A 16,074-nucleotide genomic window follows, 5' to 3' on the forward strand; every position below is an offset into this window, starting at 1 on the left:
AAAGACAGGACTGGGGATTAGCCTAAAAGGGGGTAAAGGGCCTACATGGCCCAGCAAATATATGGTAGTTCCTGCTAGTACTGTAAACTATTTAGTTTAGCTTGGAGCTAGCACAGACTTCTGCATGCAGTGCTTGAGCAGCAGCCTCAGTGACAGATTTGTTAGGTGGCGTGTGCCTCTTAACAAGGCTTTAGATTCCAATGTCAATGAGAATTTACTGAAGACTAGTATGGGAAATGCCACCCCATTGAGTTATTTAAAGAATGTTTCATGGGAGCAATGTACTTTCCACAAAAACAGTTTTTCCTACAGACCTAAGGGTGCCCTCACACATCCTATTTGTCTAGTGTTTTTGAGGTACCCCCCAAAAATCCTATTTTTTTCTGTCGGTTTCGACTTTATGTGTGAATGATCTTTTTTGTGGTTAAGACGTTTTTGTGTGCTGACCCTTTTTTTTTTTTACTTCCGCCATCACATGACCTAGCTGCTGGACCACAAAAGGCGACAAAAACAGTGGAGAAAAAAAAACCTTAACCTTAAGAGCCTTAAAAAGGCCAAGGAGAGAAAAATGCCACACCAAAAGACATGTATGTAAGGCATATCGTAAGCTTCCATTGACTTCCAGCTAACATCTGGACGCTGTCATTTTTGAAAAACAAAACAAAACACCATGGCATTTTTGTTGATGTTTTTCAAAGATTTTAACTTGACCGGGCCATAGCGCTTGCATTTTTTTTACCTACAGACCCACATGAGCCCTTATTTTTTGCACCACTAATTGTACTTTGTAATGTCAGGCTTAATCTTTGCCTAAAGTATGCTGCAAAACCAGAAAAAAATTAAATGTGTGATGAAATTGAAAAAAAAAATGCATTTTTTTTATTTGGAGGGTTTTTGTTTTTACAGCGTTCGCCCTGGGGTAAAACTGACTTGTTATATATGTTCCTCACGTCAATACGATTACAACGATATGTAACTTGTATAACTTTTATTTTATCTGATGGCTTTTAAAAAATTCAAACTATTGTTAACAAATATATGTTCCTTAAAATCACTCTATTACCAGGCTTATAGCGCTTTTATCCTTTGGTCTTTGGGGCTGTGTGAGGTGTCATTTTTTGTGCCATCATCTGTACTTTCTATCGGTACCTTACTTGTGTATATGCAACTTTTTGATCACTTTTTATTACAATTAGTCTGGATGTGATGTGACATCCCTATCATCTCATACAAAATAGAAATCATTTTAGGCTTAGTAGGGAGAATGGAAGCTTGAAGATTTCAGGATTATTTAAAAACTATTAAAATTTTGTATTATAATTAACATCATTAACATTTTTAAATATGTTTAACATATAAGACAACCAAAACAATAATTGAAAGGATAAAACTTTACTTTTACCTGTATTCATTAAAATAATAAAAAAGTAAAATTTTAATCTTTCAGTGATATATGTTTTGAATTCTGTAAGGTTGTAAAACAATATGTCCTCTCAATGGGTTGTGACATCTTGAGCTACTAATAGTACTCTGTTTTCAGTGACTCACCTTTAGTGAGTGGAATTATAGGGGACACTTTTGGACATTAAGTTGTTTTAGTAAAACTCATAACTACCATTTTATTGGAAATACGTATTGTAGATGTTATGTAAATCAGTGGGTGAGATACATTGAAGATAAAGTGGAGCTCATAATTTTCCGTTGAATGTAGAAAAAGTACCTCATTGGCCATTTGTTATATTTTTACAGGTATAATGTCTGACCACCAATTTGGAACTCAGTTTATGTGCAGTGTTGTGGCTTCACACATAAGCCACCTGCCAACAACCAACCTCAGCTTTGTATGGATCGCTCCACCTGCTGGAACAGGATGCGTCAACTTCATGTAAGTAAATTCCTCAACATTAGAAGTAACTTTTTATTAAACAGTGATCAGGGTACAATTTACTTTTAGTAATGCTATTGTTTATTTTAGTGAGGTTGAATTTATTTTGTAAATGTATTTACAGTAGGCACTATTCACATTTACATTGAGGGTAGCTTCACATGTACCTTATGGCAGCGGATGTTCTGCTGCGGATCCGCAAAAGATTTGATGGTGCAGATTTGATGCTGTGTTCATTCGTTTAGTCAAATCTGCTGCAGATCCGCAGCAGAAAATCCGTTGCGATATGGTACGTGTGAAGCTACTCTAAAAGTCTTCTTTGGAGCCTTCATTGTAGAGTCTGCAGTATTTTTGATGGAAAAATAGTACTGCATGCAATGCAATTTTTCCCTCCTAGAATAATGCACTCAGCAAAACCCAATAAAGTATTTTCGACTCCAGTATCCATTGTGTAACAGATCTAAAATTGGAATATTTGGTATCTTAGTATTTGAATATTCTATTATGACCATTTAAAATGGCTTGGTTTCTTGGTTTGTATTTTTTAGTTGCTGCTCCATACCGAAACTATGTGACTCTTTGCAGCTGGGCCTACTTTATCAATGAGCCTTTAGAATACTTCATTTCAGATAATGACATTTTTTCTCTGGCATCAAGGTCCAGAACATCATAAAGGGTTTAATGGAGTCTCAGATACCAAACTAAGGTCTGATATTTTACATTAAATATTAGGCTATGTTCACACAGCAAAATTGCTGTTGTTGGGGCTCTCCTGTGTTCCCCTCCTTACTTTGTGCATGTAAAATTTTTGTAATAAATAGACTAATATTTGGAACTGGACTGGTGCCGACTTCTCTTATTACCTGCATACATTTACCACCTTTGGATTGTGTCTGTGCAACCCGCTGTTGCTATTCTGTGGCCAGAATTGTCTGATGTATCTTGTCCATTCATTCACTAGCCTTTGTGTGTGTATGAATTGAGTCCTTTGCTGCCGGCTCTGCTACTCTGTTTTACATACATATATTTAGGTTTATGGACATTTTGGTGGTTATTGGTTCCTTTTAAGCCTCAGCTAGAAACCTCTAGCTGTGGCTTATCTCTACCAGAACAAAGGGGTTGCGGGCAAGAGCTCCATAAGCCTTATACTGATGGCCAAACCCACCGCAAGCTCTGATGAATGTGGATTCAATTAGATTTTTTTTTTTCTTCAGGCCACAGCACGGTGGCAGCAGCTACTTCAAAAGTATTTGTGTATTTTAAATTTATTCATTAACCTATTTAATTTATTATTATTTTTTTTTTTTTACTCAAGTGCTGCCCACCCATCAACACTTTTGCCCTCCTAATGGCAAATACAGCCCTAACTGTATTATAACCTGTGTAGGCCTTTGTGATGGTCCTGCCCTGTTGGGGCATTTCCAGTTTCTAGTCTCTTTTTTCTTTTCTTATGTTATGTTATGTAGGCCCTTGTGGTATATATTGTTTTTACACCTTTTTAAATTTGTTGGCAATTATAGGCACAGGGGGCCCTACTAATTTTAATCTGTTCACTTGTGACCCTTTTTTAAGGCAGTGGTCTTCTGTGGCATGCCTTTACTGACTCATCTTCCACAAAGTGTGATTATCTGTTCTACTTAGGGCTGGGCAATATACCGCAAAAATACAGATACCATCTCTGGCGTCAGTTAACCGACCTCAACTTCGCCAGGACGGTATTTTAGGTATTTCTATGTCCCTGCCTGAGTTGTAAGCGCTGCATGTGTCGGAGCACCTAGCACATCTTGACAGAGAGAGAGCCCCCAGTAGGCCTGGAGTGTCAAAGCACCCCCACCCCCACCCCACCCCCAGTACGGCACGGTCTGGTGTGTCAGAGCGCCCCCAACCCCCACTACGGCCTGGCCTGGGATATCAGTGCGCGGCCACTATGGCCTGGCGTGTCAAAGCGCCCCCCCCCCGGCATCTGTTATGGGCCGGCCTGGCATGTCAGAGCGCGCCCCCACTACGGCCAGGCGTGTTAGAGCGTCCCCATGGCATCCAGTACAGGGGACGCCAACTCCTACACACTGACCATCCCCACTTCTTCTCTCCTTGTTACCGGGAGTTGCCTGACACTGAGATCAGGATAGTTTTGAACACAAAGCCCCATGACAGCAAAAAAGAGGAAAAGAGGAGTGGGTCAGTGATAGAAATGGCCGGAGCTGCACTGTGTAAAGGGGCTCTTATTACACAAGGGAGCAATGCTCTGCAGGCTGTTCCTGAACTACACCTCCCAGCATTCACTGGGAGATCTGCTGCTCCTGCTGAGATTTGCACTGGGCCACAAGTTACAGACCTTCAATGAAATACCTATCATGCAAACTGGTTGAACTACAACTCCCAGCATTCATTGAGATCCCTGCTTAAGTTGTTGTTGCACATTTCTAATCAAATATCAAAAAAATTTGAAAATAACGCGGCACTCGATGCTAAATAATGCAGGCGGGTGCCTGCGGTATCACCAGATCCACCGGTGTCGTATATAGCAGAAAAATATTACCGCAGCACTCCAGTTTAGGTGAATCAAACGGTGAAAATTTATTTCAAAGCATCACACAGAAAAACAGCAGCGACGGTTCAGTCCTTCTATTCAGACTGAAACAGTCCGAATGTGATGCTTCAAAATAAATTTTTCACCGTTTGATTCACCTCAACTGGAGTGCTGCGGTTATATTTTTCTGTCAATCAAATATCTAGTTATTAATCTATCATGCAAGCTGGTGGAAATAAAACTCCCAGCATTCATTGAGAACCCTGCTGCTTAGAGTTGAAGTTGCACACTTCTAATAAAATATCTATCATGCAAGTTGAGTGAAATACAACCTCCAGCATCCATTAGGATCCCTAAATAGAGTTGTAGAGGTCCACAAGTTGCATATCTGTAATGGAATATCTATCCCATGCAAGGTGGTTTAACTACAACCCCCAGCATTCTTTGAGATTCCTGCTGCTGAGAGTTGTAGTTGGCCACAAGTTGCACATCTTTAAAGGGGTTATCCAGCGCTACAAAAACATGGCCACTTTTCCCCCTACTGTTGTCTCCAGTTCAGGTGCGGTTTGCAATTAAGCTCCATTTACTTCAATGGAACTAAGTTTCAAAACCCCACCCAAACTGGAGACAACAGTAGGGGGAAAGTGGCCATGTTTTTATAGCGCTGGATAACCCCTTTAATGAAATATCTATCATGCAAGAGAGTTAAACTACAACTCCCAGCATTCACTGTGAGCCCTGCTGAGAATTGTAAAATTTCTACCAAAAATATTTATCTGGCTGAACTATCATGGCAGCTGATTACTATGATTTCCAGCATTCCCCGTGAGCATTGCTGAGAGTTGCAGTGGGCCGTGCACCCTTTATGGTCATACACCCCTATCTCTATGTGCCCCCCCCGCATAGTCATACACCTCCAGCAAGGGAAGTGGGTTTTTGGAAATAGTAAAAGATAATTACCTTTTCCAACTAGTACAGGAACCAACAAGAGGGGGAGCACTTCTGAACCTGATTTTAACCAATAGGCCAGACAGAATCTCAAAAATAGAGGTTGGGGTCACCTAGGAAATAGTGATCATAACATAGTAAGTTTTCAAGTATCCTTCAATAAAATGATTAGTAGAGGGGCTACAAAAACATTAAATATCAGGAAGGCTAATTTCCAAAAACTAAGAGAGGACCTTGGGGACATAAACTGGGACAATGTCTTCAGAAATAAAAGTGCACAAGAGAAATGGGACATATTTAAGGGAGTCCTGGGTAAATTGTGTGAACGACACATACCATATGGGAATAAAAGTAGTAGAAATAGGAGAAAACCAATGTGGCTAACTACAGCTGTAAGGGGTGCAATAAATGATAAGAAACAAGAAAAGGCCAATCTACTAAATACATTCTTCTCTACTGTATTCACTGAGGAGAATCCCATAACAGACAACATGACTAGGGATAATGTAAATCCTCCCATAAATCTCACCTGCCTAACCCAACAAGAAGTGGAGAGACGCCTTAAAAACATTAAAATCCATAAGTCACCGGGCCCAGAAGGTATCCATCCTAGAGTTTTGCAAGAATTAAGTACTGTGTTAGACAGACCATTATTCCTAATATTTAAAGATTCTATAATGACAGGGAGTGTTCCACAGGACTGGCGCATAGCTAATGTGGTACCAGTATTCAAGAAGGGGTCAAAGAGTGATCCTGAAAACTACAGGCCCGTAAGTCTAACATCTATAGTGAGTAAATTATTTGAGGGGTTTGTAAGAGATGCTATACTGGAGTATCTTAATGAAAATAATCTTATAACACAGCACCAGCATGGATTAATGAGGGATCACTCCTGTCAGACTAATCTGATCGGCTTCTATGAAGAGGTCAGTTATAGACTGGACTTGGGGGTGGCTGTGGATGTTGTGTATCTGGACTTTTCAAAGGCATTTGATACTGTGCCGCATGAAAGGTTGGTCTACAAAATGAGGATGCTGGGACTAGGGGAAAACATATGCATATGGAAAGTAACTGGTTGAGTGATAGAAAACAGAGGGTGATCATTGATGGAGCATATTCAAATTGGGTATTAGTTACTAGTGGGGTACCTCAGGGGTCAGTGTTGGGTCCACTTCTTTTTATTATTTCTATTAATGATCTTGTAGAGGGGCTACAGAATAGAATCTCCATTTTTGCAGATGATACTAAACTGGGTAAAGTAATCACCACCGAGGAGGATAATATCATATTACTAAGGGATATGGAGAAGCTGGAGGCTTGGGCGGTGAAATGGCAAATGAAGTTTAAAGTGAATAAATGTAAGGTTATGCATTTGGGCTGAAGAAATAATAAGTACAGTTATGTGCTAAATAATAAAACACTGGGTAAAACTGCTTCCGAAAAGGACCTGGGGGTATTGGTGGACAGTAAACTCAACTTTTGTGATCAGTGCCAGGCAGCAGCTGCCAAGGCTAATAGAATAATGGGATGCATAAAAATAGGCATAGATGCTAAAGATGAGAACATAGTTTTGCCTCTTTATAAATCACTGGTCAGACCATACATGGAATACTGTGTACACTTTTGGCCACCAGTATATACGAAGGACACCTCAGAACTGGAGGGGGTGCAGAGGAGGGCAACAAAGGTCATTAAGGGAATGGGTGGGTTACAGTACTAAGACAGGTTATCAAACTTGGGGTTATTTATGCTAGAAAAAAAGACGTTTTAGGGGCGATCGGAATACAGTGTACAAATATATGAATGGACATTACAGAGATCTTTGTAGTGATCTTTTTACTCCTAGGTCTGTAACCATGACAAGGGGCATCCTCTTCGTTTAGAGGAAAGAAGATTTCACCATCAACATCAACGCGGGTTCTTTACTGTACAAGCGGTAAGACTGTGGAACTCTGCCACATGATGTTGTCATGGCCGATTCATTAAATAAGTTCAAGGGAGGCCTGGATGCTTTTCTTGAAAGATATAATATTACAAGTTATGGGCATTAGATTTCCGGTGATATGTTGATCCAGGGATTATTCTGATTGCCATTGGAATCGGGAAGGAATTTTTTCCCTGTGATGGGGCAATTGTCATCTGCCTCATATGGGGTTTTGCCTTAATTACCAACAAAAAATTGGCTGGAAAAAGTAAACTGCACCTCCTGATAGTAGAAAAATATATACAATCTTTATTTATTTCACATATATGCGAGGGACAAACATTTAAAATCATTTAAAAACATACACATTACTATTCACCGGTTCCAATCCAATACGGTAAAACACCAACACCTATCATAGACAAATGCATGAATAATAAATAATTAAAAATAAATAAATAATTAAAAAATAACCAAAATGTGATGAAACTCAGACCATTAATCCTAATACCCCAATATCCAAAAAGAATTAAGTACTAAATACAAATAGTGAAATGATAATTGTTATTTTTTCATTATTTATGCTGCTGCTCCCTGCATTTGTCTATGATAGGTCAGTTTTTACCGTGTTGGATTGGAACCGGTGAATAGTAATGTGTATGTTTTTAAATGATTTTAAATGTTTGTCCCTCGCATATACAGTATATGTCAAATAAATAAAGATTGTATATAGTTTGGGAAGCAGTTTACTTTATCCAGCCATTTATTTGTTGGTAGTTTTGCATGCTGTTTAGGTTGTAAAAACTATCACTCCTTCTACTATTGTTTGTGGTGCCAGCCAGGGCCAGACTGGGACTGAAAATCAGCCCTGGCATTTCAGAGCACTCAGGCCCACTCGCCGCGCGGTGAAAAGTTATGAAACAATGTTGTGAGTGCAGCACGGCTACATGCTGTATCATCACAGCCATGACTGGAATTACAGGTAATAACACAGTAAATGGGGTCAGAAGCTTCTGTCTCTGTACAGTGTAACTGAGCTGCAGTTACAGGTCCTCACCACTACACGGTGTACAAACTGCTTCCGGCCCCGGTCACCATGCTGAGTTTAACACCACCACCGCATACTGACTAATACCATCACATATACTGACTAATACCATCACATATACTGACTAATACCACCACATACTGACCAATGTCACCGCATACTGACCAATGTCACCGCAAACGGACCAATACCACGGCATACTGACTAATACCACCGCATACTGACTAATAACCCCGCATACTGACTAATACCACCGCATGCTGACTAATGTCGCCAATGCTACTGAATAAAATCCACTTTAAAAAGACCAATATCACCTCATACAGTTATATAGAGGTAGACCCAGCTCCACACAGGTTCTGTAAACCATATACATTACAGTACAGTTACATAAGGTGACTCACAGGGGATGTCTTCTCTGATCAGAGTTCTTCCCTTTTCTTTTTCTTCTCCATCTGCCCTGGGCCATTAGAACTTCTCCGTGCCACAAATCCACAGAATCTGCCAGACAGACATATTAGGCTGCACACTCTGGCACCATCCTCATCTCTCTACAAACTGCACATCTGTATTGGCCGCTTTACACTCATTTAGTAGGTAGGCTGACTCTATGTGACCCCCTTATAGTATATGCCCCCCTCTATGTAGCCTCCTCATAGATGGCCCCCCTCTGTGTATCCCCTATAGTATATGCCCCCCCTCTATGTAGCCACCTTATAGGTGGCCCCTTGTTCATCCTTCCATATAGATGGCTCCATGTGCATCTACTTGAGAGCCCCCCTCTGTGTAGTTCCCCTATAGTAGATGACACCCTCTGTGCATCCCCTATAGTATATGTCCCTCCATAGATGGCCCCCCTCTCCCTCTCCCCTTATAGATGACCCCCCTCTCCCCCTCCCCTTATAGATGGCCCCCCTCTCCCCTCCCCCTTTATAGATGCCCCCCTCTCCCCCCTTTTATAGATGGCCCCCTCTCTCCCCCCTTTTATAGATGGCCCCCTCTCTCCCCCTTTTATAGATGGCCCCTCTCTCCCCTCTTTTATAGATGGCCCCCTCTCTCCCCCCTTTTATAGATGGCCCCCTCTCTCCCCCTTTTATAGATGGCCCCTCTCTCCCCCCTTTTATAGATGACCCCCTCTCCCCTCCCCTTATAAATGGATTCCCTCTCCCCTACCCTTATAGATGGCCCCTTCTCCCTCTCCCCTTATAGATGGCCCCCCTCTCCCCCTCCCCTTATAGATGGCCCCCCTCTTTCGCCCCCCTCTTTTATAGATGCCCCCCTATCTCCCCCCTTTTATAGATGGCCTCCTCTCCCCTACCCTTTAGATGGCCCCCTCTCCCCTACCCTTATAGATGCCCCCCCCTCCCCTACCCTTATAGATACCCCCCCTCTCTCCCCCCTTTTAAAGATGGCCCCCCTTTTATAGATGGTCCCCCTCTCTCCCCCCTTTTATAGATGGTCCCCCTCTCTCCCCCCAAAAAGCAGATAGAAAGATATAAAGTAGAAAAAACAAATCACCTAACAACTCGCTCCCCCGTCGATCCTCTGTCCTCCTGGTCTGTCCCCCGTATGATGCGCGGCTGCCGAGGGTGTCACGTCCTATCCTTGGCGCATCATAGAGCTCCCTGCGACTTCCGGCACGTACCGGAAGTTATAGGCGCATAGGGAGCTCTATGATGCGTGCGCTGCCGGGGATTGGATGTGACATCCCCGGCAGCCGCGCATAATACGGGGGACAGACGGAGCGCTGTGGGCCGGTCCTGTCTTCCTACTGGCCCGGTGACACCTTTTCCCTACGTTAGGGCAAAGGAGTCCCCGGGTCAGGAGGAGCACGGGACCGGCCCCCGGAGGCCATCGGCCCTTCTGGCATTTGCGCACATTTTTACACATTTTCCCCTGAATTAATACAGTATGGTTTCCCTTGGTTGAACTTGATGGACTCTTGTCTTCTTTCAACCTTATTTACTATGTTACTATGTTACCTCTATTCCTATGTGCCCACCTGTGTATACATGTCCTGCTATGTGTATATAGCTGCATACCTATATGTATATACACACGTGCTGTAGTGGCTGTGAACCTGTGTTTACACGTCCTGCACTGTTTACATAGCTGTATTCCTGTATGTACACGTGCTGTAGTGGCTGTATACCTGTGCTGTAGTGGCTGTATACCTGTGCTGTAGTGACTGTATACCTGTGTATACATGTCCTGCACTGTGTACATAGCTGTATACCTGTATATACACATCCTGTAGTGTGTACATAGCTGTTTACCTGTATTGCACATCCTGTAGTGTGTACATAGCTGTATACCTGTATATACATGTTCTGTACTTTGTACATACCTGTATGTCTGTATATACACATCCTGTATTGGCTGTATTACATGTATATACACATCCAGGTCTCTGCTGATACTCTCTAGTAATGACAAATAAAAATAATGACAATAGACTAAATGGCCCAGCCACGGGTCGCTGCTCAGTGAATTCCTTTTTTTTTTTCTTTTACTTTATCTAAACAAAATATCGCCAGTTTGGCACAGTCAAGTGGGTGTGGCTTACAAAGGGGCATAATTGTCATTCAGTTATCGTTATCGCTACATGTACAATTGATTTAGGTCAATTTCGCTCAGCCTTAGTTCTACCCCTTCTGTGTGGTCTTCATGTGCAGCAACAGTATTCTGCAGCTGATTTAATATGGCTGACACTGTTGAAGCCAGCGGGGCTTTAATGTCCGTTGTTAGTTTCAGAACCACTTCACTGAAACCTATTTAGTTAATAACATGGGTTCAGTAGCGGATTAAAAGTACCTTGGGTTGTGGGCTGTCCACCCAACTTGGCACCCCCTTAGCCCCAGTGCACAGGCACACTGACATGGGACCCTAATAGAGCAATGAGCGTGCTCACATCTGTGTGCACTCTTTGCATTCTCTATAGATGGCACCCTCTGTGCATGCCCCATATAGCACTTATCAGGGTTTCTAGTATTCAAGCCTCTTAACCCCTTCTAGAAAGAGCCCTTTCATGCCCTGGTCAAATTAATGCAATGTTCCTCCCCACCTTCTAAGAGCCATAGCGCTTTTATTTTTCCACCTACAGGGCTGGTTTGGGTGTCATTTTTTGTGCCATGATCTCTAGTTTTTATTAACCCCTAGACGACCCAGGAAGTAGAGTTACGTCATGGAAGTCTGTCACAAGACGACCCTGGACGTAACTGTACGCCCTGGGTGGTCCTACCGCTATGAAGCGCGCTCCGGGGCAGAGCGCGCTTCATAGGAGGTGGGGGCCGGCTGCAGTGAGCAGCCGGGACCTCACCGGTAATGACACGCTGCAGCGCGACCGCGGCGTTTAAGTGTAAGTGACAGGGGGAGTCCCGATCGTTGAAACGGACCGCCGGAGGTCTCTCACCTGCCACCGTGCGGTCCGATCAGCGATCTGCTACACTGAGCCTGCACAGGCAGGCTCAATGAGCAGAGCGCCGATAACACTGATCAATGCTATGGCTATGGCATAGCAATCATCAGTGTACAAATCAAACTAGTGTATGTAAAAGTCCCCCAAAGGGACTTCAAATGTGTAAAAAAAAAGTTCAAAACACTATTACACTACCCCAAAACCCCTCCCCCAATAAAAGTTGAAATCACCCCCCTTTCCCATTATATAAATAAAACATAAAAATAAATAAATAGATAAACATATAATATACCGTAGCGTGCGTAATTGTCCGATCTATTAAAATATAACAAGCGTCATTGTGATCGGTGAACGGCGTACACGAAAAGAGGGAAAAAAGTGCGCGGATTACCGATTTTATGTTACATTATATATAAAAAAAAATCTATAAAAAGTGATCAAAACGTCCGATCTTCACAAATATGGTATTAATAAAAAGTAGAGATCATGGCGGAAAAAATGACACCCCATACAGCCCCATAGGTGAAAAAATAAAACCGTTATAAGCGTCACAATAGGCCCATTTTATTAATATTTAATTGCCAAAAAAAAAGGATTTCATAAAAAAATATATATATATAACATTAGAGAATCTGTGTAACCTGCATATGGTTGTGTTCGGGCTGACCTATAGAATAATACTATCATGTCGCTGTTACCTTATAGTAGGGCTGGGCGATATTGGCCTAAATCAATATCGCGGTTTATCGCACATGTAGCCGCGGTAACGATAATTGAACGATAATTATGACACACCCCTTTTTGCAAACCACACCCACTTGCCGTGCCAAACTGGCGATATTTTGATTCAAAAAAAGTTAAAAAGAACTCACTGAGCAGCAACCCATGGTTAGTCTATTATCATTATTATTATTTGTCATTATTAGGGGGTCTCAGCAGAGACCTGGACATGTGTATATACAGGTATACACCCTCTACAGGGTATACACAGGTCACAGAGGGATAGGTGTGTATGACTATATGGGGGGGATGGATTGGGGTGTATTACTATACAGGAGGTTGGGATCGGGTTACAGGACTATACAGGCAGCACGTAGGGATAGGGGGCGGATAGGGGTGTATGACTATACAGGGAGGGCAGATAGGGGTGTATGACTATACAGGGGGGGGGCGGATAGGGGTGTATGACTATATACAGGGGGTGGATAGGGGTGTATGACTATACAGGGATGGCGGACGGGGGTGTATGACTATACAGGGATGGCGGACGGGGGTGTAGGACTATACAGGGAGGGTGGATAGGGGTGTATGACTATACAGGGAGGGCGCACAGGGGTGTATGACTATATGGGGGGGCAGGGGTGTATGATTATACGGGGGGGGCAGGGGTGTATGACTATATGGGGGGGGCAGGGGTGTATGACTACAGGGGGGGCAAGGGTGTATGACTATACGGGGGGGCAAGGGTGTATGACTATACGGGGGGCAGATAGGGGTGTATGACTATGCAGGGGGGGCAGATAGGGGTGTATGACTATACATAGGGGAGCGGATAGGGGCAGACAGGGGTGTATGATTATACGGATGGCGGACAGGGGTGTATGACTGTCTGGGGGTGGCGGACAGGGGTGTATGACTAAACATAGGGGGGCGGATAGGGGCAGACAGGGGTGTATGATTATACGGATGGCGGACAGGGGTGTATGACTGTCTGGGGGTGGCGGACAGGGGTGTATGACTAAACATAGGGGGGCGGATAGGGGCGTATGACTAAACGGGGGCGGACAGGGGTGTATGACTAAACAGGGGGGCGCGGATAGGGGGGTATGACTATACGGAGGGGTGAAAAGGGGCGTGTAACTTTACAGGGGGCACATAAGGATGGCAGGCGGATAGGAGAGTATTATACAGGGAGGTGCATGCTGGTACCTGTAGTCCCCTCAGTAACAATACAGGACTGTAACATAGGAGGAATGGATGTGCTGCAGCAGGCAGGATACCACACACAGCTATAAGTTATCCTGCCTGCTGCAGCCCATTATTCCTCCTATGTTACAGCCCTGTATTGTTACTGAGGGGACTACAGGTACAGCTGCTCCTCCAGCTATGACATGCCGGCGTCACTGCACACAGACACAGCACAATAACATGTGCAGGGACGCCGGTATCAGAGCCGAGGTGGAGGAGCAGCAGGGCCCAGATGACAATGCCGCCCGACCCGCCCCGCCCCCCGCCCGTCTGAGCGCCCTCACCCCCACCCGTCCAGTCCCAGGCCCCGTCCCGCCGCACCTGTCCATCCATGCGCCCACCCGTCAAGTCCGGCGTCCCTGCACACACAGCACATTGACATGTGCAGCGCTCGCCGGCCGGGGGGGGGGGGCTCAGACGGGACTGGTGTCGGGGAGGGCAATGTCAGTGTGCTGTGTGTGCAGGGACGCCGGACGGGACCGGACTTGGGCGGGCGCATGGATGGACAGGTGCGGCAGGACGGGGACTGGACGGGTGAGGGTGCTCGGACGGGCGGGGGGCGGGTCGGACGGCATTGTCACCTGGGCCCTGCTGCTGCTCCTCCACCTCCCGCTCTGATGCCGGCGTCCCTGTGTGCAGAGACGCCGGCATGTCAGTGGTGGAGGAGCAGCAGAAAAAATACAAAAATACCGCAGATATTTATCGCCCAGCCCTACCTTATAGTACATTACGTAGACACAGGAACCCCCCAAACGTTACCATATTGCATTCTTTTTTACGATTTCACCTATTTATATCTTCATAAATAATATATTTGGAATTCCATCATACATGTTATGGTAAAATGAAAGACGCCATTACAAAGTACAACTATTCCTGTAAAAAACAAGCCCTTACATGGCTTGTAGATAGAAAACTGAGAGTGCCAGAGCTCTTAGAAGGGGAGGAGGGAAAAACGAAAACACTAAGATCAAAATTTGTGCGGTCCACTGGGTCATTTTGGGCCTGGTCCTCAAAGGTTTAATATTATATTGGTGTAAATGAAAAATTTTGATCACTTTTCATTAATTTTGTTCTAATATATAATTTAATAAAATCAGCAATCCTCGTGTGTTTTTTTCCGTTTACACTGTTCACCGTGCGGGAACAATAATGTTATATTTTAATAGATCCGACAATTCCGCACGCTATATATTACATTATGTAATATATTTATTTTTTATATTTTTATAATGGGCAAGGGGGTATTTTAAACCTTTATTGGAAGAGGGTTTATAAGGGGTTTTTATTACTTTTAAAAACTTTTCTTTTATTACACTTTTTTTTTTCATTCTTTTTCACTATAAAACATGCAATCATTAGGTTGCATGTACTGATCTATGCTATGCCATAGCATAGCATAGATCAGTGTTATTGGCAATCTGTGCATAGAGCCTGCCTGAGAGCAGACTCTATACATGGATCGCTGATCCGACAGGACGGAGGTAAGTGACTTACCCACGTCTGTTGGTACATGCGATCAGGACCCCCGCAGCATGGCTGCAGGTGTCCCGATCACTCAGTGACAGAAGCTTGTTCTGTCACTGAGTACGTTAAACACTGCGATCGCTATAGATCTCAGCTTTTAAGGGGTTAATGAGACGCAGCTGCTCTCACTGCAGCAGTCCCGCACACATCAGTAAGCCCCTGAAGTCAGGAACGTATATGTATATTCCTACCGCACAGAATATGTGCAGTAGGTACGTATATATACGGATTACTGACAGGAAGGCGTTAAATCCACTTCAAAAATGAACTGATCCCTAAAAAAAATCAGGTTTGGAAACTTTCATGAAAATTTGACAATTTGCTGATAAACTTCTAAGCCCTGTAAACCCCTAAAAAAGTAAAATATGTTTACCAAATGATGCCAGAATAAAGTAGAAGTATTATTAATCCCTTAGTGACCGCCATGCTGCCTCTTCACGGCGGTCACTAATGGGCTTTATTCCGATGCGTACGCCTTTTAACGGCTGACGCATCGGAATGAGTTGCCGCCCGGCGGCGGCTGTGCAGGGCATCAGCTGTCAGCGTGATAGCTGACCTCCCCCTGGAACTGCCCGGAGCGGAGGATTCTCCGCTCTGGGCAGTTTAACCTGTTAAATGCCGCTGTCAAAGCATGACAGCGGCATCTAACGGGTCCCAGACGGCGCCACGGGTATACTCACGTGATCAGAGGTCCTAATGAAGGCCCCCGGGCTCACCATGGATACGCCTCTGCTCGGCCATACAGAGGTATGGCCGACCAGATGCCTGTCAGCAAGTAGCTGACACAGACATAATACACTGCATTATAGCAGTAATGCAGTGTACT

General features: G+C 43.9%; 1 protein-coding gene across 2 annotated transcripts in view; it reads left to right on the top strand.

The window, feature by feature from the left end:
* The window catches only part of RELN (reelin), a 524,687-nt gene that overhangs the window by 99,967 nt on the left and 408,646 nt on the right, over nucleotides 1-16,074 (top strand). For both annotated transcript variants that reach the window (XM_069977829.1, XM_069977836.1), the window contains exon 3: nucleotides 1,750-1,885. In XM_069977829.1, coding sequence (XP_069833930.1) covers nucleotides 1,750-1,885 — 136 coding nt within the window. The remainder of the gene's footprint in view (nucleotides 1-1,749; nucleotides 1,886-16,074) is intronic.

This window comes from Dendropsophus ebraccatus, chromosome 1, assembly GCF_027789765.1.
Source record: "Dendropsophus ebraccatus isolate aDenEbr1 chromosome 1, aDenEbr1.pat, whole genome shotgun sequence".
Lineage (NCBI taxonomy): Eukaryota > Metazoa > Chordata > Amphibia > Anura > Hylidae > Dendropsophus > Dendropsophus ebraccatus.